This window comes from Rhopalosiphum maidis, chromosome 4, assembly GCF_003676215.2.
Source record: "Rhopalosiphum maidis isolate BTI-1 chromosome 4, ASM367621v3, whole genome shotgun sequence".
NCBI classification, from domain to species: domain Eukaryota; kingdom Metazoa; phylum Arthropoda; class Insecta; order Hemiptera; family Aphididae; genus Rhopalosiphum; species Rhopalosiphum maidis.
In genome coordinates this window covers 7,165,130-7,191,873 of record NC_040880.1, presented here as the reverse complement: position 1 = coordinate 7,191,873, position 26,744 = coordinate 7,165,130, and the positions used below count along the sequence as shown (strand labels likewise).

The 26,744-nt window shown below is 28.5% G+C and overlaps 1 protein-coding gene across 1 annotated transcript in view; it reads right to left on the bottom strand.

The window, feature by feature from the left end:
• The window catches only part of LOC113549153 (annetocin receptor), a 98,129-nt gene that overhangs the window by 10,531 nt on the left and 60,854 nt on the right, over nucleotides 1-26,744 (bottom strand). The window contains exon 4 of the mRNA XM_026950329.1: nucleotides 604-1,038. Coding sequence (XP_026806130.1) covers nucleotides 604-1,038 — 435 coding nt within the window. The remainder of the gene's footprint in view (nucleotides 1-603; nucleotides 1,039-26,744) is intronic.

Below are 26,744 nucleotides of genomic sequence, written 5' to 3'. Positions count from 1 at the left end.
GCGAACATATACGTTTGAATCATAGTATAAACAATATGTCGTCAAATACGGATTCGGGCGGCCGACGTTGGACGTTTAACTCGCGACCCTGACATTATTACGTGTTATATCAGTGTCGGGTGATATCTAGATAAATAAATAAATTAGTATTTAGTCGCTATATTTTAGGATTCAAATGAAATTATGGGAATCTACTTTAAACGACGAGATTTATCTCGCCGTGTAATTCACGTGTATTTTTTTCAATAACCGTTTACTAATTGTATTTTATACGACGTATATATTTTATTATTTATAATGATATACTGTTGACACAGAACAAGCCTCCCCCAATCGCATTACCCAGTCGAGAATCCGATAGCGTGTCGAGCGTTAATAAAAAAACATTAACTACTGTATAAGTTGAAAATTTAGATAAAAAAAAGTGTCGCCTACAAATTTATCTGGATAAAATCGAATATTCCATCTTCGCGTTGATCTAGATGTTTGTTTATTATAATCTACAGCTATAGTAATTTAATATTTACCCAGATATCGTTTTCGCTCCCTTTGAACTCAACACCGCGTATAGTATGATATTGTATATTTATAAGTGCCGCTTACCTTGGACTGGACAGTGGTGTTCTTCTGTATGGACGCCACCAGGATCACTTGCTTGCACTCGGCGGTCATGATGGGCATGGGCAACGGCAACTGTCCGCGGGCCGCGGCCGCCTTCAGTGAAGTGATGTACAGCGTCCTGCTGACGGCCCGCTGGCTGAACGCCACGGCGGCCCACGGCACGGCGAACACGACGGCCACGTAACACGTCTCGTAGTACCGCGTCCACCGCATGTCCGCCATCAGCCGGTGGACCGGCCACACGTACCGCGGCACCGACACGACCACGGCCACCGTCCACGCGGCCACCACGCCGGACACGAGGTACGCGGGGTGCTTGTCCCGGTGCAACCTGTTGTGCCGCGGGTGTTTGATGGACGAGTACCGGTCGATCGACTGCGTCATCAGGCTCAGCGTGCTGGCCGCCACCGGTATGTACTGTACACGGAAAACAACAAAATTAATGTTATAAAAACATTGTTGCACACACAACAAAATAATATATTTGTACGTCTATTCTATATAATAGTTGCGATTTTGACGTAGTTAGATGTTTATGATAAGAAGTATAAAATTGTTTTTAACGATTTTTTTCATTTGATTGTTTTGATGTTTAAATTTTTTCAAAGATATTTTTCTCCAGGATTCTAAACTTTTATGCATATAACTATATCGCGCAATGATATTTTTGAAACAATATGTGGATCGATTTTAAGCTGTTACTCGTTTTCATTACGAACAAGTTCACAGTGGTTTACGCCGTTTACGGTAAAGTGATATCGACTTAAAACTTAATAATAAACTATTATAATAACTAAATAGTATAGAATAAAATAAAATAAATACAATGTTTTCGACAAAAATCAAATAAATCCACCGTAATACTAATAGTAATGTCAAAAAACATATCATACTAATCAGTGGTACAAGCTGATATAGCTCTTCGCTCAAAATCTTTTCTTGTTTGCAATGATTTATCATTATATTCAAATTTAACACGTATGCTTTACAACAGTGACTTGTTCATCGACGAATATTATGTTTGACAACTACTGTACATCAGAGCTATTATACCTACTTGTTCCCTTTTGTAATATTATTTTCACTAATCGTAGCAAGACATATGATAATACATTTTGCACACTCAATTATCTGCCATACGACAAAATTATTTCACAACAGTATAATAATATCTACTCCAATGTAAATAAATTGGGCTAGATATGCTTCCTCTAAACACCATTAAGTCTTGCTGATTGGTGTAATGGTGCCAATATGGTACCTTATTACCAAATATGTTTTAATAATACCTCTATTAATTTTAATTATACGTCAATTTTTCTTTTTCTGTCAATAATCATCGCAATGATGATTCGTATTTGCAGGTTAGAAATAATAATTAAAAATAATTTTATGCATTCACGCTGTGGTTTACTGCGCTGCGTTATGAAGAAATAGGTAATTTTTTGGACTGTGTATGCCAATAATACATGGCCTTATTGTAGATTTGAATACAACTTTTGTAATAAAGTTTTGATTTTCAATATGTTTGCTAATACTACACGTATCATTAAGAGACAATTAGCGACCTACTGTAATCAATAGACAATAATACAACGTCTTCCTCATAGATGTGAATTGCACAATGTGGTATCTATTAGATCAGATAAAGATAAGGCTTAAAGTTTTTTTTTTTTTTCCATAATACTCGACTTCAGACTATTGACTGCATATTAGTTTTTTTAACCAAACGTTATACTGAAACGGAATAGACTTAATATAAAATTATCAAAATATGAAATATACAAACTTAAACACAGATAAACGTGCATGCTCATCTACCATTGCACTTTTTTTTAGATTGTATTCACGTTGAAAAACGTTAGGTTCAACAATGAAATATGTAAGCCATTCGGAAGAATCTGAGAATTAATTAAAACCTGAGTACTAATCAATAATAACAATAAAATTAAGCTCTATATAAGATTATTGTGTGTCATTGCCTAGTTGTAGTGTAGCTATTTATACTAGTCATAATAAATTGTTATTTGTATTATACGATATTATTTTTAAAGACAATTTTATTAATTTTACTTATACAACTTATATAATACCACATTTACGCTAAATCACTATGTATACTGAAAAATAAAATTATTATTATTTTCAGTTATAAAATATGTTTATAATAATGTAATATAATATACAGTGGTATACTAATACTAGGATAGGTTCACAACTGCACAAGACACTATGTATAAATATTATAAAAAACCATTTATCATGTTAAAATTATTCGTACATTGCATATTGATATTATACAAACACAAATGTATCATGTTTGATAAGATAAACATGTTTTATTGAAAATCATTTTAATTGTAATAATATAGTACATTATTCGATAGTTACGACTTTAGAAAATTCGCTGAAACATGAGATGAATGATAATGTCACTGTAATATTGTTAGCTTATAAAAAAGCATTATTAAAACAATCAGTTAATTATTGTATTGGAAATATAAATCATTATGATTGATTATATACAAATAAAAAATATTTATCCAAAGTATTAAACTGTACCAAATTTTATTTTATCGTACCTATAACAGTTAGTAAGTACTTGCACTACGTATTAATGTGCAATTCGATATCTCATACTGTAAATGACCCAGACCCCAAAGCATTAAATTTCCAGATTATTGTAAACTACTACAAAAATAACCTTGTCAAAATGCTAGACATGTAAACTCCTATTAAAAGATCAGTTCCCAATAGAACACGAAATATAATAATATAAATATATATTGTATGGTTTGACACTTGTTTCCGTTAAAAGTTTAAAATTTCACTTAACTTGTTTTTTAATGACAATGTAATATTTTTATTTAAAATTTAATTAATGTATTACTGCTTAATGCAATTAAATAAATTAAATTAAATAATTTACAAACAACGTTCATTATATGTCTTGTATTTGATTTTAAGTTGATCCAAATAATTATTCCTACCAGTAAAACACTTTTATTATTTCCAATTTCATTTTATTTGTCATTTCAGTTATAAATGTCATAAATTAAGTTAAATTATTAAAATTATTATATATTATATGGCTAGACTTTAAATAATTGAATTAATATATGAATCGATTTAACATACAAGCGAAACCGGGTTATTCAGCTATATTATATAGAAAAAAACTATATTTTAATGTTTACTTAACAATTTGTAGTTTGTGAATTTGTTAAACCCCATAAAATATGTAGGAATAAACCAATATTGAATAAATATAACAAATATCATAATTATTAAAATTGAATGACTGTTTCATTAAATGGATAAATGGGCAATGAATTAAACATAAAGTAATCTTCAACTTCAATTAACGTACTACTTATGTAATATGTATAACTTTAGAATGTATATAAGGCTTAAAAATACTAACAAGTGTCCCAGATTAATCATTATATGGTTACACACGAATTTTAATTAATTTTTTGATAAAATTCTATCAACTCTTTGATTCGACTATATGTACCTGCCTACTACTTAGTAAGGTATACTTGTATACCTACAGCAAACTGGGTATCTATATAATATATGAAGGGTTATATGAGATATTGCTTTTTATTAAATTGCAATCTATTGCAATAAAATATACGAATATAATAATATTTTCTTTGTAAAACAATACTTTTGGCTTGCAGTTTATCCGTTTGACCGTACAACACAAACAACGAGAACAAAAATGTAATGAATAAACGATGCGTGAAACCAATAAGCGACCGAGCCGATAATCACGTGCATTACATATAATATATATATATATATATAGTAAGCCCTAATGAAGTTGGTGAACGTTTCGCGTATACATTATTAAATGTACGAGTATATTATACGCTCGTACGCGCATCGGTTAATGTTTTCACGACAAACTAATGGATTTCCAAAATCTCCAAAAAGACAACAAAAGGCTGTACACAAAGTACGTTAAACTCTCCGCTATACGGCCAATCCGTTTTCTGAGTGTCACGTCACACAATTACCACGCTGGTCACGGCGTCGTCATCGCCAGTCAGTGTTTATTTCAGACAATTTTCTGCGACGGCGAGATAGTGTTATCCCTCGACATTATTTTTATCCACATACATTTTAAACGTATCGTGAGCTTATTAATTTTGTCTATGTTGCTGGAGAGTAAAAAACTAAAAACCTATGAAAGTAATAACTTATTCGCCACTTGTTTTGTTTTAATCATATCATATTTATTTAATTTCTAACATTTTTATTTTATTTTTTACTAAAAGTCGTTTAGTGAAAATATTGCTTTTAAAATTGACTTGCATTATTGTCTGGGTGAGACATTTACACGTATCTATTTATAATTTATAAACGTTCTTTAATCACAGTAGTTGAGCTAATTTGTTTTACTGTTAGATGCTAATTGATTAAACTATTTAAAATAACATAATATTATAATCTATAAAATTAATATTCTCTTTCGACATCGATATCCCGTAAAATATGGTATGTGAAGGCCACTTAACTCCTTTGTTTAATAACGGAGACGATGTGGAAGCAATGCTGTCATATTCAAACCCAAGTGCTGTAAAGTTTCCAAAACTAAAAATATTATAAAATACTGACTACTCCATGTTCGTTTCTGGTTAATTGTCTTAATCGCATTATTTTATTAAGATTAATGAACGAAAGCCAAAATATTATGATGTACTTAACTCCAAAACAGAGGCGAATATTGAATTGGCACATTATTTCAATAAACTAATTTAAAGTTTTCGATTATTTACACACAGTCTTGATAGTATGATTATTAAAATATTCATAAACACCCAATTCGGTAGATGGTAAATATTATCCTCGATCTTGCGAAACAGAAAATTAACAATAAATGAATGATTAATTCAAGGTTTGATTTAATACGATAAAAGGGTTTTTTCCTTACCAATATTAATTGTTATACACAACTTAACTTATAATCATAATTTGAAGACAAAATATTAAATAATAATAATAATATAAAAACTAATGTTTCAGATACTCGTATTAAATTATCAATATTTAATTTTGATTATTATTCAATTAAGAAAATATACAATATAAATAAATTGGTACTTTGCAGATTATTATACAATATTACTTATTAATAGTAAGTTAGAAAAAACAAAATAATACACAATATTAAATAATACGTATAATAATTTATAAAATATTAGTTAACGTAGTTTAATAAATAGAAAAAAAATACTAAAAATATTAATTTAATTTTACGTAAATTACAATACCAATAAATTAAAATATCAATACCTCCAATTATTTTTCAGAACCATAAATGGGGCAACGGAGGGTAATTGATTTTGGTTAATTACTTTTTTACTTGCATAAGAAAAACTTCATGTTTAGGTAAGTTTCTTACAATGTATTTTGAGTGAGTATTATTGGTATTAGACGAAAATGTGTTTCATGACAGGAAATAGAGATGACTAATGTGTATAGATTTATCATATTAATTTATGAGGTTGTAAAATTATTTAGTGAATTAACAAACATCAATAAATTGTGCTCGACTTTTGGAAATGCGAAGTCGTTATATATTACTGTTATTATTTATTACATATAATACTGAATAAAATATTCGATTTTTCATTCCCAAATATCAAGTACTATTGACGTATTAGTCGTAATACAATCAATACAAATAGAAAAATAAAACTGAAAAAGCCACTCTACTGTAAATTGACCTACACAGGTGTTGGTATACCTGGGCATTGAGTATTTAAATTGAGTAAATAGATATAAACGGAAACTCAAGTCCATAATATATTTATATAATATAACATAACTATAATTAATTGCATCAACAATAATTTGACAACGTCACTTAATAAAACGTTAGCAAACGTTCGTTTTTCAGCTAACAAACAAAATGCCTTTGATCAGCCGACAATCGTTTGTAATCGTATTACAAAAAGGTAAAATATTCATGATCGGGTTTTACTGCCACTTATTACGTTTGTAAATAGTAAATTCTAATTTTTAGGTAGTTAAGCTAAATATTGCTTCTATCCGAAAAAGGTTCAAATACAGGATAAAACCCTATAACTTTAAATATATAAATGTTACTTTATACCTTATTTGCGTCTCAAAAATCGATTTTCTACATTGAATCTGAATGTTTAAGACTCATTTTTTTAAATACACTTGTGTGATATCACCTATGTTAAAAATTTAAATTTGTATAAAAATATATATTATATCAAATATTTTAACTCAGCCACCGCCCGGTTAGGTGATGTCCTAATTTGATGTCCGATACATGACATTAATTTAAGTATGAAAATTAAATATGCGTTTCAATTTTCTTTCAAAAAAAAAAAAAAAAAAAACATCGGAACTTTAAATGTTTGAGTCATTATAATACACTGGATGTCTACTCTGGTTTTTCTCACAACGGTCATACGCGTCAATTTCTATCGAACGTATACAGTATAATGCCATTTAATATCTTCAATAATCTACCAGCTACAGAAAATACGTCATTAGACACTTTTGAATGATCTCGTACACTTTTTCAAAACGGCACGCGTATCGTTACCATATACTCTGTTACCCAGCTGGTATTGCCGCCACTATAATTTATTATACGTCTTACTCTTATGTAGTTGTTATGTATATATTTTGCGTGCGCGCGTGAGTGTGTGTGTGTGTGTGTGTGTGTGTGTGTGTGTGTGTGTGTGTGTGTGTGTGTGTGTGTGTGTGTGTGTGTGTATGCTCAACCGGCGTGAATAACACGCTTTTGAACAGGTGACGACGATCGCGAAATTGAAATACACAACGCCTCCGTGGTTGCATAGAATCATTTTACTTTGACTGTTTTAGCGAGATTACACTCTGTTGGACGCGTCACGCGCGCGTTTACCGTGTATATTATATTGTACGCCTTATATTATTATTGTACTACCTATGTACGAATATATTACTATATTCTATCCGCGCATTTGTAGGTACAATGAATAATATAGTATCGTATATTATGTAGTTACGCGCTTCCGAACATTTGTGATGGAGATCAACAACGCGCGATGATTACGACAGTAAATTATCAAATTAATCAAAACCTGTCTCGCCCTGCAACATTTAAATAATCGTTGGTTTTATTCTACAAGCAACGACATGTTAGATTCCATTATTAAACACAAAAAAAAAAAAACGATAATAAAATGAAAATATTGTACCCGAATAATAATGTACCTACATAACTTCTGTGGAAATAAGAATAAAAACAGTTAAAAATATAAAAATTCAAAATTCTTGTATTCTGGTATTCTAGCTTGTTCATTTTTCGTTATTTTAGTTTTTTTTTTTTTTTTGCGCATTTTTATATTCATCCTATAGTAAGTACCTATTATAAATAAAACATTTTAATAGTACTAATTTTATAAAAATTTTCCTCACAGGTAAATGTTTTTGTAATTACCTGGTCATGTTATTTTAATTACTCATAAGTCAACTAATATTATACAACTAAAGCCTGCACATTAAATTCAGCTAACACTCTAACAATGAAAATACACATATATTAATATTTTACTTACTTACTAAATAAAACAAATTAGTCTGATATATAATTAAACACATATTTTAATCAGCCTTGATAAATCGACAAAATAAAAAAAAAATATCAAAAATAGATTGTGTATAATATATAGTTGATATCCTCCCCCTCCCCCCCCAAAAAAAAAAAAAAAACTGCTAATAAACACAGTATGAAACATTGTTTACTTCGTCTTATCGATATCATTTACAATCTTTAAAAGTAATTGATAATAATAATTATATAAAATATTAGGGTATGAGAAAATAATCATTTACGTGTATGTCTCAAAGGCTTCTGAAATACTGAATTCACGCTAATTATTTTCAACATAAAAAACGTCATGGGTTGACCACGTAAAATATAACATTTCCTTGATTTATTTTTTGTTGAAATAGAATATTTATAATAAAATATTCGCAATGAAACAGTGTCATATTATAAAGTAGACAATATTATAAATCAAAAAATAACCTAAAAACAAAAATAAAAATAATTATTTTATACTCAAAAAATATAATATTATAAACTTAAGCAGTAATATAAATATAAATATACCCGTGCATTTAAACCGGAAACACTTGCATATACTTTGTATTTGTAAATATATTTTCTCTTTAAAATGTATTTTATTGTAATAGTGATTCTACAGATTATTTTGTAAAAAAATATGGACTATTATTTATTTTATTTAGAGAGATAACAAACATATGGTTATCATTTAGTAAATGCAAAAACGCAATTTTTTTTAAAGCTCCATTTTTGTTTTAAATGGTATTTAACATTTTCTTAGTACTTTATAGTCAATAAATTGAAATATTAATAAATAAAATTCATATTAATGGTATTCACCTAGAATCTTACGAGTATGACTTATATATCATTTAAGTAAACTTAAGACTACTACAAATATTCTCAACCAACATGAAGCTACATAAACTTTTATATCTAATATGCATTGTCTTGTGATGAATTTGTTAAATTATCATTATTTTAAACGCATGTCGCATGTGTATATAAAAATCTATAGCTACTTTAAATAAATACTAACAATTAAATTCGATAGTTCTACTAAGCGGGTAAACACAAAAAATAGCAAATTATTCTTACTAAAAAAATATTAAATACGAATAAATTATCGTTAAAATGTTTTTTTTTAAAATACATTAAAATAATACTCTTAAGACTTCGATGTTTGAATTATTTTAAATACAATACAAAATATTTAATAATGGAATATTTATATTTTAACATGTTTTAAATTTAAAAAATATCTTTTAGTTTTTACTATCTAAAAATTATCAACTAGCATAGGTAGATAGATATCCGATTAGTGAAACTATTTTGTTTGATCACTTATCCATAGTTAATTTCCAATGAATTTTTTCTCATGTCACATAATTTTTATTTATATCTATAAAAAAATTAAAAATATTCAAAAAATATTAATTTTCTCTTATATTTATTATTATGTTGTCCTATGGTTGTACGTAAATGCAAAACGCCATCTGGCATTAAAAAATTATTGAAGTTGTGCAAACTATTCTTAATATTATCATAATAATTATGATTTATTTAATAATTTAAAATAAGTGTGTATATAAATATATAATGTATAGGATATGTATATTATTTAGAAATAAATCGTAATAGATTAAATAAGTAAAAATTAAAAAAAATTTAGTTTTTTTGTTTATTAAATAGCTAAGTACTTAGCAGCGGCGTACCCAAGTGGATGTTCTTAGTTATGGCCTTTACAACATAGTATTTTGTAAATACATAAAAATGTTTTTTTTTTTATTTTACCAACCTGAGTAAAATTAAAAATTAATATATTACTATAATGTATACCTCAATATAATATACTTGTAAATAATAAGTATATATTATTTTTTATTAGACTTCTCCTCCTCGCCAAAAAAACCTAATTGCACCAATAGCACTTAGGGTTTTATTTTTATGGCTCATTAAATTTTGTTATTTTTTTGTTTTTAAAGTATAGAAATCAACAGTGTGTAAACTTTTAGCATTACATTATAATAAATTATTATTATTATCAGAATATTTAAGAAAAAAAACGTGTTTTTATTTATGAATAGATTCTTGTATTTACCAATTATAAATTATTAGAACTAGTAGTATAATATACCACTAGTATGTACTTATCATTATTTTTTGCTTAAACAAAGTGATTACCAAGTGAATGCTCGCCCCCGTTTTTTTCATTTAACAATTAATTTATTTAAATGTTGATGTTTGGAAATTTATTATTTTAAAAACACTCAAGACCATATTTTATATAAAAAAAGATCTAATGTCGGATCTAGTACTAAGAAATTTACAGTAAAAAAAAAGGGGGGGTTCGTTTGAAAATAGAAGTCAATATCACTACAGACACTCTTTAGGTAGTACAAAACACATCGAGACTATAAAAATATAGTCTTTAAGTATGTATTAAAAACTTCAAAAAATTGGATAAATTTAGGGTTTTCGTAAGGATGACCATTCTTAGTAAATCACTCTATATAATAATATTATCACCAAGTATAATAATGCTATCATATTACAGTGTAAACGAAGAATAAAATATTACGTCAACTTCAGTTGTACCTACGCGTATATTTATAGTTATTTAAACATAATGTTTTTGTCCTCAATCAAATTGATAGATGTATAACTTAGTAGCTACTTATGTACGAAATACAGATAGACGAGTGCAGAGATCCTAATAATATTATTATATTACTGAAGTCGCAAAGCGTATAATATAATCTTCTCCGTGAAACAGATCCCGTCACTGATACCTACTATTAAATGATTAATTATGGTAATTCCGAGATTGCTTGTGTGTATTTTCCTCGTTATATTCTGGGAACGCAATCGGAATTATCGAGTTAGTGTCACGGAGTTTCACTTATAATCTGCAATAGGTTTCGTAATGATATGCAGTTAACATTTTTGTGTCTGAAGATACATTTTATAGAAGAAAAAGTGCTTCGATTTTCAATTGTCATGAGTGAGAATTATTTACTTATTTCATTATTTGCAAGGCATTTAGAAAAAATTAACAATCCTGAAAGCGAACCGATCAATTACATTTTTAATATAGTTGGAATTATGGAACTATCTTTACGAACCCTATCACACTATTGAACAGTTTGTCAGTAGTCGGTATCGACTTATATAACCTATAAGGTAAAAGTACCAATGAATGTGTGTTACCAGTGAATGAATATATCATATTTTTTATTGTATTACTAAGAAACCCCGGTGTACATGCCTATAAGTCACGAATAACAAAATATAAACTATGGTATAATAATATAATGTGTGTGATATCCTTCAGTTCAGCCTACTGTATTAATGATAGAAAAATAAATGACTAAAAACTCCGAATAGAATTTTTTTTTTACGCTCGCGCATGCAATGATTTATTGTTAAATTCAAATTCAAGTGTAGTACGACATCCAATAAAGTGACTAGCACCGTACTAAATTACGAGGAACACCCGAAGAAACCTTCTACACTACGTATAGAGCAAGTTAACCGATGTTTCATAATATTAAAAATTTGAAACACCAGCTTTCGTAGAAGGGTCCAAAATATGTGCAGTGGTTGTCGTAGGGGGAAGGGGCTTAATCCCTATAAAATAATTAACGACCTGCTATAAAGATTTATTTTATTCCAAGCAGACCTGTCTCATCTCGTACTAATAAAAATTTTATTTTACCAAAGGCATTAAATACGAATTGAATCAGCAAAGTTTTCTGATGTTATAGAAATACGTAAAACTGTGATCATGATTAATTGATATTTATAATACCCGTGTTCAATGTCTACTGCTGCACGATAATCAGTATAACGATGATATTATCACGGTAAAAGAAAGAACTATGTTTAAAACATTTGTAGAGGCGTGTGGTTATGCGAAACGGATTGATCACTTAAGTACAACCTTTATCCATAAAACTCGACTAAATCTCCGCCCACGGTACTCGGTGTGCTCAGTATAATTCTTAAGCTTTCGGGCAAAAAAAAAAAAAAACAATAATAATAATAAAGAACACCGACTGTTGCGGTCTTACTGTAAAACCGTGATTGTTACGCGGCGGGCTTAAATGCGGAAGACGTATATTTAATGAATGTTCGCTGTACAGTATTATTATGTATATATGTATATACAACACATAACATCCGTAAAGTCTATAAAATCCTTGGCCTGTGGACGTCTGCAGCTCATCTACCGCCCGCGGCATATTATTATTATTATTATAGCTGCGACGACGACTCGCGCTGAAGGTTTCGTCGTCCGCGCGTTCCACCGCACAGCACGTTAATCACTGCGGCGACGGCGCGACGACGTTCAAACTTCAATTATCAGCACACCGTTCTCGTATTTAATACATACGATATGTCGTGCGCATTCGAGTTCGCGGTTGGTCCGCGAAAAGTCACTAGATTTTTGCGACCCGTCTCGGAGGATTATATTAACGTATTATCAACACGACAGTGTACACACACGAAACAGACGCGATAGATGAGAACACGTACTATTGTTGTAATATGTATGCGCATCGCAGCAGACGCTCATCCGCGCGTAGTGTCGCAGCAGTGTAGCGTATATATATATATATATGCATACACCGTTTTGAATTAATCGCAAACATTCGAATTCGATTAGCGTAATGGCTCGGCCCGGACATTTGTCACGGGCGATTCGCATTCGCGGGTCGTGTCGCGCGCGACGCCGTGCCTACATAAATTATATACGAAAAGTATAATGTAACAATGTTATAATAGTGCGCGCACCTGCGCGGATACGGCGGCGGCGGCGGCGGCGGTGAAACAATAATAATATCACAATAACATATACATCGTCTATACACGTCGACGGGAGAAACGATTTCGATTCATTCGCGTGTGAACGGCTTGCGTAATAATAATATTGCCGTTTCCGTTTACACCCGTATAGCCGCGTTGTTGTTGTGGCGTGTCTACGCGCGCACGTCATCGTATCGCCGCCGCCGTAGTCGCGAGATGCGATTCCGTTGTCGGAGAGACGGCGGCGCGCACTCCAATTACCCGCGTCTATAAATCAACGTTTTTCAATTACGTCGCCAGCGCTGCGCAGAGCAATAACTTTTCCGTTCATTTTTTCCCTCTCCTCTCCCGTAATTTATTGTCTTAGCGAATGTGTAACGAAACGCGAAAATCGGCTGTCGACGGTGAAATTTATTTTTCACCTCGCTCGTTTGCATTTTTATGCTGATATTTTTTTATTTTTACGCCGCCGCTCGACACACCGCCAGCGCACGGCGCCGCGTAACCTGCCCGCGGCCCGCAGTGGGTATTTACACTTTGTTTACCCTCCAACCAACCCCCCCCCCCCGCACCGCAATCATCGAAACGCGGCGGCGCCGATTAAAGACGAACTCGCCGGTTCACGTGACGCAGCGGTGGCGCCTAACTATACATATCATAGGTAATACCTGTACGCGCGTTTTAAAATGATATTGTCTGGGGATGGGCCGGTTCCGGTTCTCGGTTCTTGTAAAAAATGTTTATCGGTACCGGTCCTTTTTTTCCCGGATTCACACTTCTTGACGATACTATGATGAGCTGATAACTGATAAGCCGACCGATAACCAATTACTAGAGTGACAATACGAACTATATGTTTAGTTTGATAATGACCACCGAACTCATGGTTTACGAATTCAACTGCTAAGATGTTGTGCTCGTGCATTCGTAATTCGTAATTTATTTTTTTATTTTTATCGTGTGCACGAGTGCGTTTGTCCGTGTCTCGCAAGCGTATTAAGTTTAGTATTATGCAGTATACTAATACTAATTACTTGCTATTCTTAATATTTTAATATATATTTTTTTTTTTTTTTTCAAAAGGAACTGGTATCGAAAACCGAAGTGAAATGTTTTGGAACCGGACAAGAACCGGAACCGATAATTTAATCAGCCCGTCCTTAATATTAACTACAAAAAGCCACTTCGCTCGTTCACTGGTCATCGGTTTTAATTTTCCAATTTAAAAGTATGCCAACGGTTGTTTTCAGTTCGCCGTCGGTTGTCACGTCATCGACAATATTTTCGTTGAAAAATCAACCATAGATATATTCTTATATCGGGAAAAAAAATCATACGCTAAGACGGAACATTACTAACGACGCCGGAGTTATTCGGATATTAGAATTCCGCGCGATATATATAAAATTGTCGAGCGCTATTATTGTTTGCGCAACAAACGGCGTGCACCGTACGGAATGTCCTAAAACGTAAAATGAAATTATCGTTCCGTGAAAACGCTTTAACTGCTTTAAGGCGTACGCTACATGTATACGTAATACATTACCCGTTGTTTTGATGTATCTACGCCAGTTTTTGTAGCCGTGTTGAAATAGTTTGACAAAAACTTTCCGAAACGGGTCGTCGTGTAAATTCACACACTACGGTTCACTTTTCAATAACAATACAATTTTTGCGCCAGAGCTTAGACCTTAATTTAATTATACTACTTTCACGGATCCGCGTACAATGGACCCTCAGAATAACGCGATAAAAGAAGTGGTTTGTTCTCGTACACCGTGCGTTGTCGCACTGACGAGGGATTTCGATGCTATTGAAAATTATACATTGTAAATAACACGGGAACCTATATTTAACGCTTAGTTAATTTAAGTAGCTTAAGGTACACGCATTTGAACCTATTCGTTTCGACCGACTTTAATTATTATCATCATCAACATCATCATCGTCATCATGACCACCACGTGTAACTAATAATTTAATTAAATGGATAAAAATAAGTATACATACTACGTAATGGTAGTTAATTCGAATAAACGTATTACCGTAGTGCCCATATTTAAATGGTTATAAGCTTTGAAAAAGGCGTCAATCGCTTGAGGATGAAATTAAAAATTATAGTATTTTTGATTAGGATATTAAAGGAATCACAATGATTTAGAATTATATTTTTAATTTGGTGGTGTGAACGTTAAGCATATTAAAATATATAATGTATATTTTTAGAATAATAAAATAAATGTATCCGCATAAATCCGGCTAAGTATAAACATTTAAAGAGTAACAAATTTTTCGAAATTCAAAACACTTAATTATTAATGTATAACAATTAGAATCCTTATTTAAATTTTTTATTAACCCAAACTCTAAGCTTATAATTTATTTTGGTCAATTACTGTGTAGTTAAAAAGAAAAAATGTATTTCTGAAATTAAAAAAAAAATACTTGAAATTATACTTTCTGTGAGTAATGATATGCAAACATATACAATTGTATGATAACTTCACTCATCACATTAAAAATGATTTAAACTTAGCTTTGAGAAAATGATTTTTCCATAACACTTGTAATAATACACGTTTATAAATGGTATTACCAGTAGATATCACACATGATGAAACTATTGAGAAAATTAAAAAAAATTAATTCGTACGAGTGCCATTGAGACTACGTAGATAATAAAAAACCTTTTGCACACTTACTCAATTTTAAAATATTTTCACAAAAAAAAGTTTTAACAATAATAATAAAAAGTCTGTTTTCAAACAATACTCAATACTCAACAATTATCATCGATACTATTATAATCTGTAACGAATAATTCGATTAAACCATAGGAGTCAAATTATTAATTATTATTGTATAAATTACATCAAGGACTTTGTTAAATAATGATCAATAGCAAAATATGTTTTACGATTTAAGTTTATTCTAAAATAATGCTATAATTATAGTCTGAAAACACGTGGTACATTATATAGAACGCACAGCAGCTGATCAATCGACAACGCCCGAGGTTGAACAGTCTTAAAAAGCAATCTAAAAAATACAATTCTATCATAGTCTTGAAGATCTTGATATTGTACTCGTTCTTCAATAACGGCGTTATTATTGGATTCGTTTGCTCGTCTGCTTGTCTCGAGGAATTCGTTAATTTGACTGTGCGTAAGCCATGCTGACGGCGTTTTTGCAACATTGAAAACTCACCAATAGTGAATTTATATAAAGAGGTATATTATTTTATAGAATAAAGTGGAAAGGTGTAATATGTAAGATAATATAACTCTCGACTAACCCATTCGCTTCCAGTTTCGTCAAACGGTAATATTAAAAAATAATTGAAAAAAACAAATTAGGTAGTTAAATACCCATGTGATAAAATTATGCAATGTGTATACTTAGCTGACATATTATTATAATAAAATATTACTTAGGTTTAAAATAGATACATACTTTTTAGAAGAATCTAGAATTTAAAATAGCGTCGTTGTAGTAAAATAAAAATGTACAAAATATAACTCGTCGTTTACTCACATTGAGTTGGTTTTGTGAAATAATGAAAGATATTGTTGTTTGTATTTTCACGCCACTACGAAATTAATGATAATTGCTTTTAATAAAAAGTATAATTTATGTACCTCAATAAACTAAATAATTTTTATCAAGGAATAAGAATTTGGTTTATTTTTTTACTAAGAAAAGTACTAATGATATGTAAAATGTAATAATATAATAGTTTATAAATTATAATTATTTTAATAGATTATAAAATCATGAGAGTTACACAACGCTAAAGATTCTATAATAAAGAATAAGTCGTAGGTATATTATAAGTATATGACTATAATACATGCATAATTTTGTTAATATTACAATGTGTAAAGTTCATAATATATTAAGTTATAAATATAATATGATATACCATATAATGGTTTAAAAAAAATCTTTTATGAAAAAAATAAAAAAGTGTTGAAAGTTTATAAGTATAAAAATTTTAAAAGTGTTTTATATCACATAAAACGTAATTTTAAGTATATTTCACAATAGTATAACAATATAGTATAAACTTAACAACTTCAGTATGAATTTGACTAAATGTAATTAAAAATTTTTTTTTTTACCAAAATGACATTTTTTTATTTAAAATGTTATAGTATTACTCATTTATACTCCAATTGTCTATATAGTAACCAAACAATTATTTTATATGGCGTATACCCATACAAAATCATGACATTTTAAAATGAAAATCCATATTTATTAACTTACGATCGCTTCTCGAGAAGCGGTGCATGTATTATGTTGTAACTATACATCATACATTAATATATTGATAGGTTTGATTGTTATATATTATATTTATACATCATTATAAATTACAATACATTATACATATAATAAGCGATTATATTATTGACTACGATACTCTTTAAGTGTGTAATCACATTCTTGGATTTAAATTATAGTTAGTACCTATTATTTAAAAAAAAACACGTTGAGAACCACTGAATTAGTATATATTTAAAAACTCAGAAACTACTCGTTTAAATTTTGATTTCTATAGATCGACGTTTTCGAAAAAATCATCTGCTTGAAAATTTAAAGTAAAAGGACGGTGCTCATTTAAAAAGCATTAGTATTACCAAAAAAACTTTCTATAAATTGTATACAACTTGATTAATTAAAAGTTTGGCCCTAAGTTCCAAAAATGCATATACAGTTATTATACGAAAATATGGGTGGACTACGTTTGATAAGATACCCTATATTCTTATTCAGTCACGTACCTACGTAGTACTCGTCACCTAATAAATAATAATAAAGAACATGAATTAGGTAGATATTGCGTTATTGCTAGATTATTATGTTACGTGATTACGTTATTTCGCATATACCTAATATAAGGGGTGGAAATCCAAAATGTACTATTGCCAAAATTGACAAAAACAAGTTAGATATCGATTTCTTATAAAAAAAACGTCGACTAATCGATTGGAGTTGCCAAAATAGACAAAAACGTACTATTTACCGGTCAAATCAGCTGTTAAAAATGACTGCTTAATCCAAAACGAACCTTTTCCATGCATAAAAATTAAATTTAGATAATCAAAACGTACTTTTTCCAGTTTTACGCCAAAACGTACTATTGCCCATGTTAAAAGAATAGGCACCAATCATTAACTGTATCGAAACGAACATCTATTTCCATAAATTATTCCAAAACATACTTTTTTTTTCATGTTATGTCAAAACGTACTATTGCCCATGTTGTAAGTATAGGGAAATATAATAGTTAATCCAAAACGTATTAAAAAATAATTTTGAATTTATAATATTAAGTTATTATCACAATCATTAAGTTTGAAACTAAATTAAAAATATAATCCTAGATTATTAAACACATTTGAGTCGTTTTTAATATAAATAATATATTATTAAATAATTTAAAAAAACTTCCTTGTCTTCAAAATAATTTGTCTATTTTATGAAGGTAAAGTTACTAGAGTTGGTGTCATAAAAAGGTTTTAAAATCTTCAGAACATCGGTCAAGTCGATATCCTGCCAAAACAAAACCATGTTAAGTTAGAAAAAAAGGAAGATGTATTCAAATTAAATAATTTTTTTAAAATACCAATGGCTGCTGAGAAATTTTATAATGATATCTTTCAAAATTTAAATAATAATAATATTGAAAATGACGAAGGCGAGGTTTATGAATTAAACCCTTATTAAATAAGAATTTTTATTATTTTTATTGTATTTATTATTTAAGAATTAATAATAAATTAAATTAGCTGAATCACAATATGATTAACTGTATTTTATATACTTTTCAGGAGATACAAAAAAGTAAAAACCATTTAAATATGTATATCAAAACTATAGTCATTGATTTAAATATTTACTTATTATTCAGAAACTTAAGATCAATATTATTTTATTGTAATTTAATATCATATGTGTTATTAACTATCAAAATTGCAAAATTGGAGATACGACATTAGAATTAAGTATTTAAATGTCATATATTATTGAACATATTATTTTTTAGAATGATCATAAAAAACGTTAAAATTTAAAAACAATAAAATAATTAACAATAATTTTATTTTGGAAAAAACACAGTTTGGAGTACATTTTATTAGGTTTTCCAAAATGAACTATCTACTTTAAATTTTCCAAAACGTACTATTTCCATTAAATTAATGGAAAAGGTACATTTTGGATTATTGTATTATTTTTAAATGACAAGAAAATAGAGTTTATACTTAAAAATGAATTTTTTTTTTTTTAAATCGCTTTAACTTATCATACTTTACATTTATAGTGCTTCAGTTAATTGACATTGGTTATAGAAAAGGAGATACAGAAAATCGCTTTTCCTGAAAAATCAGTGTTTTGGCAATAGTACATTTTGGATTTCCACCCCTCAATATATCAGCGTGCAGGTTTAATGTACATTATAATTTATAACTATACACGCAGACTTAATAAGACGTACTGGAACAATATGATATTTACATGTATATCGTATCTACCTATGTATGTATCTAAACGATTGCGGCACGTAAACACATCACATTTGGTCACCAGATTAAGTATTAAACGTAACTAGTGGACTTGGGAATTACAGCGTTATTACGACTGCGTTAAGTACACACGTTTATGTACCTACGGTAATTTAAATGGGTTTTCTACAGGACAATATAAATACCTCACCCTAAGCCGCTACGTAAACTCAAACTATACGATTACCACGATAACTGCTTGTTTACGCTTCAACCATATAATATTGTTATTGTTGTTATCTCCCACGTGAGAATACACCATAGCAGATACACCAGCAGGCAAACTGGGAGACGGAATCAGTATATGAGAAACTCTAAACGTTTTTCGTTTGGATATTATAGATAGATTGTTGAGCATAACTTGGGAGATTTGACGGTAATGGTGAGGAGAATTGTATTTCGTGTGCTCACACAGTCACACATCATTGCAAAATCAATACATTCATCTCTCCTCTGAGAATCTAAAACATGAATTTAGTTTGTTTTGTCCTCCTTAATCTTTACAACACACACAGCGTTAACTAACCCTACCGTCAAAATTTGCCTATGCCTTGCCTTTGGGAAATTGGTAGGTCAAATATATATACATACTCGTATATTTAAGTGATTTTAGAATACAATACTCAAAATCCAAAATGTTGCTATCTATAGAGCTCCTATATGCATATAGAATATTTTAACATATTTTAAAAGTAGTATTCTAGATAAAAAAAAAATGTATAATATTCAAAAACTATAATTATACTACTTAGTAAACGGTCTGGGGAAAGAAATGTAAAAAAAAATATTTGACTATCATTTCAATATCATAGTAAATTATTATTTTTTAATTCTATTTTAATTGCTTTAAGATAATATGATATTATGGATGTTGTTTAAGCAGCTTATTAAGATCGACAACTAAAAGTTGCGAAATAAAAATTGTAATTCAACAATTTTTTGAATATAAATCAATATAATTCTGATATTTAATCATTAGAATATAGTATTCAACATTAATTCATCTTTGACATATTTAAGCTTTTTGAATTCACTGCTATATTCACCTTTGTATTTTTTTTATATAGGTACCCTACCAACATTTTGAAACGAACGAAATATAAATTCTAAACCGCATACCATTATTGTATAAATTCAACAAAAACGTCGTACTTTCAGGTGCTTATAGAATTTGAATTCTAATTAAATCATATTTTTCACATGTAGATCCTTTTTTAGAATTCGAAATTTGTTTGCCTTTTCGTTCATGGTGTATTTGCACTGCATTTAAATAGAGTAAAAATACTTTAAAAACGCCTAAAGCTGCAAAACCAACAACGCCATCATCACTGATGTGATCTTTTATACAGTATATTATACAATAAAACCTTAAAAAAAAAAAAGATACACCGCCTACCAAACAAATTCGTTGTATAATATATCCAAGCGGTCGCATAAAAACTTCGTTATTCGTATTGTGTCCACTGCACTCGACATAACAAGTTCAATCCGACAACGATAACCTAACATTGGGTTGATGGTAAAAATGCAATACAATTAAAAATTTCGTATTTACCTTACATGACTTTAACATGCATAGTCAAATGCCACGACTTACTCGCCATAATAATAAGAAAAGAGACAGGCACATGATGGTTTACAACGTGTTGTACCTACCTACTGTTGTTTCATTGTTGTCAAAATATTATTATACAGAAAAGCAATAATGTATTTTTCACCCGTATAATCCTATCGCGTACCTACGTCACTCGGCAACGTTCATAATTCATTGGCCATCGTCATTGATTTACATACGGGAAATACGTCAATCGATCACGTCTGTGCATCTGTGCATAAAAATATTCGTCGCCAAGGAATTTCGGACGTCAATAATTTTAAACAGTAAAATATTGTTGTCGTTCGATAGACATTAACAATTTTAACACGTTTATTCATAATGTTGTGTATAGCGGCAGGTATACACACGCCGTTCTAATCAGTTGTCAAAACAAGGCCATGGTCGGCGTGTGACATAACACCATTATTTATAATTTAAGTGTCGAATATAGCGATGTTCAAATTTGTGGTAAAAAGTATTATAATATTGTTGTGTGATAGTATATAGTACTGTATAACACTACGTTATTACATAAACCATGAGTTAAGAACTAACACATCAATATAACATTTTAATTTATAGAACGTACAAGTGATTATTGTATGTGGTACCTACTGAGTAGCTTTATTTATAACCCATTTTAATTATATTATTAATATACATGATAATCGTGTATGCATAATATGAAAAAATTATAAATATATACATGACAGAATACTCGATTAAATAATTTAACTATAAACGTCTAATTTCAACTTCTCCCTAACCTATACAAACAGCCGCTCCTCCTCAATTGTTTCAAAGGACGGATCTTATAGCAAATTTGTTTAACGAAAAAGACTGCTTTTAACGAATTTGATATGAAGTAGAAACTTTGAGTATGAAAATTATCAACTACATTATTTTATAATTCAATGTTTAAATGAGAGAATTTTGCACGCAAAATCCCAAAGTTTTATCGTAAAAAAACGAAACATTAAAACAAAGCAATTACGGTGAATCATAAAAAAAAAAATTACCAACTTGACGAATGAGAATATTTTTGATGTCACGGCAAGCTTATTATATGTTTATGGAACGGTATCCTTATTAGTGTATTCAAAAACTATGTGTTATTCTAAAAATGTTATCTACCTGTTGAGTATTTCTACTATTAGTACAGGTATTATTATTTGAAAATCCGGATGTTTGTCTAAGCGGTGGATCTTAAATATTATGTATATCATACATGTATAATAGATGGGTCATGTAAAGTTTCCACGGGTACTTGGAAAGAGATTATTATTTAATATCGTCAACTTTAGGTCAGTCTCTTCACATAGACAGCATACAAGCCGTTTCTGTTTATAAACTATAATCAACTTTAACTGTGATAACAATATTGTAGGTAAAGTTGTTTCGTGAACACATAAAATAACTACGATTTCTATTATGGTAACCCTTTGGTAAGCAGATTTTACATTTTCTATAAGTAATGTATAGCCTCATTGTCTTCGGTGAACATAATATTATAATCTTTCTTATTTAATAAGCATAATAGTATAGAACATCGTTATTCATTGATACCAAAAGTAAAATCATTAATAAGTAATAATCAATGACGGTAATCCTAGCTATGGTTATGCATTAGCGCACACTGTGTTTTAATGACAATAAGTTATTTATGAAACATTAAATTATTCAATCTTTAGATGCCAAAATTATTAGAATCTTATATTAGCATTTATAATTTATTTTTCATGTGATAAATTTGTGCGTTAAAATTTACCTTATTAAAGAATAAAATATGCAAACTAATTTAACAGTAAATATATAAATTAATAGAATATCTTAATAGTTAAGGTAAATTAATTAGAACTAGTTTTAAATATTTATAATAATTTACATTAATCCATATTCATTTTATGAGTATAATTGATATATATATATATATATATATATCCATAAGTCTCAGTTTTATTTAATTATGAATCGTAAATTTATTATATTTTACTATATTTTTTCTATAAAACGGCAATATAATAATATAATAACTATAGTTGGTTCTTTAAGTTATTTTATGATAAAATCCAAAGAAAAATTACGAAATTCCACAGAATATTTTTAATATGATCTTAATTATAAAAATATATAATATGCAATTCACGAAAAAAATAATATAAATTGTACAGAGATTTGAAATTCTATGTATCATTATTTTCTGTACTCAAATTCAGCGGTCTTTTCTATGTAGACTATATAGTTTTATGGTAATAATACCTTAAAATAAATTATTTACATCAATAATGATAATTCATTATTAACCTTTTTACTTGAATTATATGCAATTGCATTACGAGATTTAACGTTTGTGTTAAAAAAAAGATACTTGTATAGCACAAAAATATAAATATCAATTTTAGTGTTAGTCATTTCAAAATAAATTAATTTTATTAAAAATGACAACTTTAATTATACAATGTTTGCAAGAATGGCCGCCCCTGAACTTTGAGATGATATTTTAAGACAATTAAATAACATCAGATGCGAATTATTCACAATATTTACTTTTACACTAAATTACATTATTTTTATAATAACTATCAATTGATTGATACATGGAAGTCTATGGTCTCAATTCCGACAGTGGCGGAGGTCGCTATGAATAAATACAAGGTGTCATAGTGGTCGGTCAACTTTAGTCCAATACGCCATTATGCGCGAGTATCTATTTAACATCATTATCATATGGATTTTGTTCTTAACGTTTTTGTAAAATATTTTGCATACAGTAATTGTAATTTTTAAAAGCTAATTAAAAAAATCATTTAGAAATATATACAAGAAATATTGTCAGAAAAATAAATTTCTTTTGTTATCGAATTATATAGCGTACACATTACCTTTAAACTTCGTATTATTCTACTATTGATTTTTAGAAAGGTTTCCTTGTAAATACACACGTGATAAACAAAAAAACAAAACCCAAACTATTAACTATAAAAGTGTGACAAAATCTTCAATATTTTATAAATGAATCCATTGAACTAATGACTTTTCTTTAGCAATAATAAATATTAATTTCGTGAAAGATAATAATATCATCAATAAAGATCTTTTCATTTATTTTATAATGCTTAATTTTAACGAGATTAGAGTTATTTATTAAGTGTTATTCAAAAATCTATTGTTCATAATATGATGTTATCAATAAGTCATTATTGATATGCTGTAATATAATATTGTTACTGATTACTTTCGGGGTATTTTTTTTTTTTATTAATTATAAATATATTAATCCCAAAATTAAAATCATTTAATTTATTTTTAAATTAGTCTTTGGTGGGTACCGCCTAGATTTAATATGATATAAAGATAGAATTATACAAAGCTATAAAGGACACGCTCTTATACTTTAGATAATTGCAGTTTTAATTTTAATTTAGAAAGAATGCGATTTGAAAATGTATTTTAGTGTTTAGTGTTTAATATGATATAAAATTCTTTTATTTTTTCTCATTTAGTAATTTCTATTAAGACAATGACACAGTAATTTATTAAACATAATATAGAAATATCTTGCCACATAGTTTAAACTTCAAGGTATATAAATATAATAAAATAATAATAATAGAAGTATATAATTATGTAGGTACATTAATAATATATTATCACGTTAGCGATTTCTGTATAGGCCGAACAAAATATATTGAATCACAACTAATTTGAGGTAAGAATAATTTTCTATAAGAAAAACATTATACAATTTTAAAAATCTTAAATTTATTTAATTCCGATAAAAAACATGACGATGACACATTGGCAAGATACGAAATTGAAAGATACATATTATACAATGAAACGCGAATAAAGCATTACTATAATATATTTCTGTTTCACTAACTAGTACAGAATGATGGATGGATTGAAATGGGAGAAAAAAGCAAAAGAAACACAAATCATGAGTGACATGTTTGGTAAAAAAAAAAAAAACTTAAGAAGCGAATGAAAATATACTATATGAAAGATTAGTTTTGACATGGTGAACTCGAATACAAAAAGGCATGTCAACCACATGAAAAAGACAATTATTGACAATTTAAGATAAAAATTACAACGATATGAGGGGAAAAAAATAAAAGTAATAATCACTCAAATATCAATGTATTTCACTAAGCTAAGGGTTTAACGAAACCATAAAACATATTATATTATATTTAAAAATATATGTATATTTATTTTTTATTTTTAGGTTTAAGAAATTCTTAATTATTAAACGTCATCACACCAATTAGTAAATGTACCGTGTAATACATGTGTTTAATTGAAATATATAATGATATTAAGTTTAAAGATCTAATGCAAACAAGTATAATTATTATAAGAACTTTTTTAGTAAAAAATTGTGCTTTATATTATTAATTTAGTCAAAACAAAATAAACAAATAGGTATTAATAAAAATAATTATATTATAAAATTGTAATATAATTAAGTTATAGAAATAGTTTTCAAGTTCTTTATCATACTCTTATTTTAACTATTAATTAAGTTAACTAACGTACACAATTAATTGTATTTACTTATCAATAATATTAGCCTGGAAGTCTGAAAATGAGCGCTAATTTATCATTGTATTTATATATCTATCTGGATTTGGAGTTATAATATCTTTAATTTTAACTGCAGATACAATTGTAATAGTTTAGCTTAAAGTTTAATTTATTAGTTAAATCGAAGACAAACTTTTTTACCTGTATAAATTATTTAATACTGGAATTATTTTTATCTGCCATAGTTGATTCCTTTTTTACTATTACTAAAGATAAGGGTGGCTAATACGTTTCAAGTGTGTGTTTATAAATAATTATGAATTATGCACAACATGACATTTTTATCATTGTCAATTTTTTAAAATTTCAAAAGCATGCCAACATAACTTTTAAGTACTTTTAATAGGAGGAATTGAATTAACAATGTTAATTTTGGTAGCTAACTTTACGTATCTTAATCATTTGCATTTTATGGTTAAATATTATTTTTTAATAGTTTTTATTCACTGAGATATAAAACCATTAAAACCATAACAATTATAGTAGATATCTAATTAATATTAGTCATGTATTTAAAATCATAAGACATTAAACAAACATGTTTATATGATATTGAATTATTTTAGCTTCTTTAAAGCTATTGCCGTTTTAAATATAATATATAAAAGAAGAATACTATAGCTGTATAAATATAAAAAAGAAGAATAGATTTAACTATACAATGAATAAAGAATATATTACCTTTTTTATCAAAATTTTAACTTCAATCTCATGTAAAAAAATACATATAACTTTAGGCTAAACTTTTTTTTAAATTAAAATTTAAAGAAATATAAGAAATATTATATTAAATATTAAATTCAAAGGAGCTTAAGTTATAAAACTACAAATTAATTGACATATTTGAACAGGTTTCATAAATATTTGAACTTTAAATTCTTATAAAAAATAATTTGAATCATGTATTTTTAATTTTGTTTGTGTTAAGAACAATTAACGTGAAATCTTGTTTAAA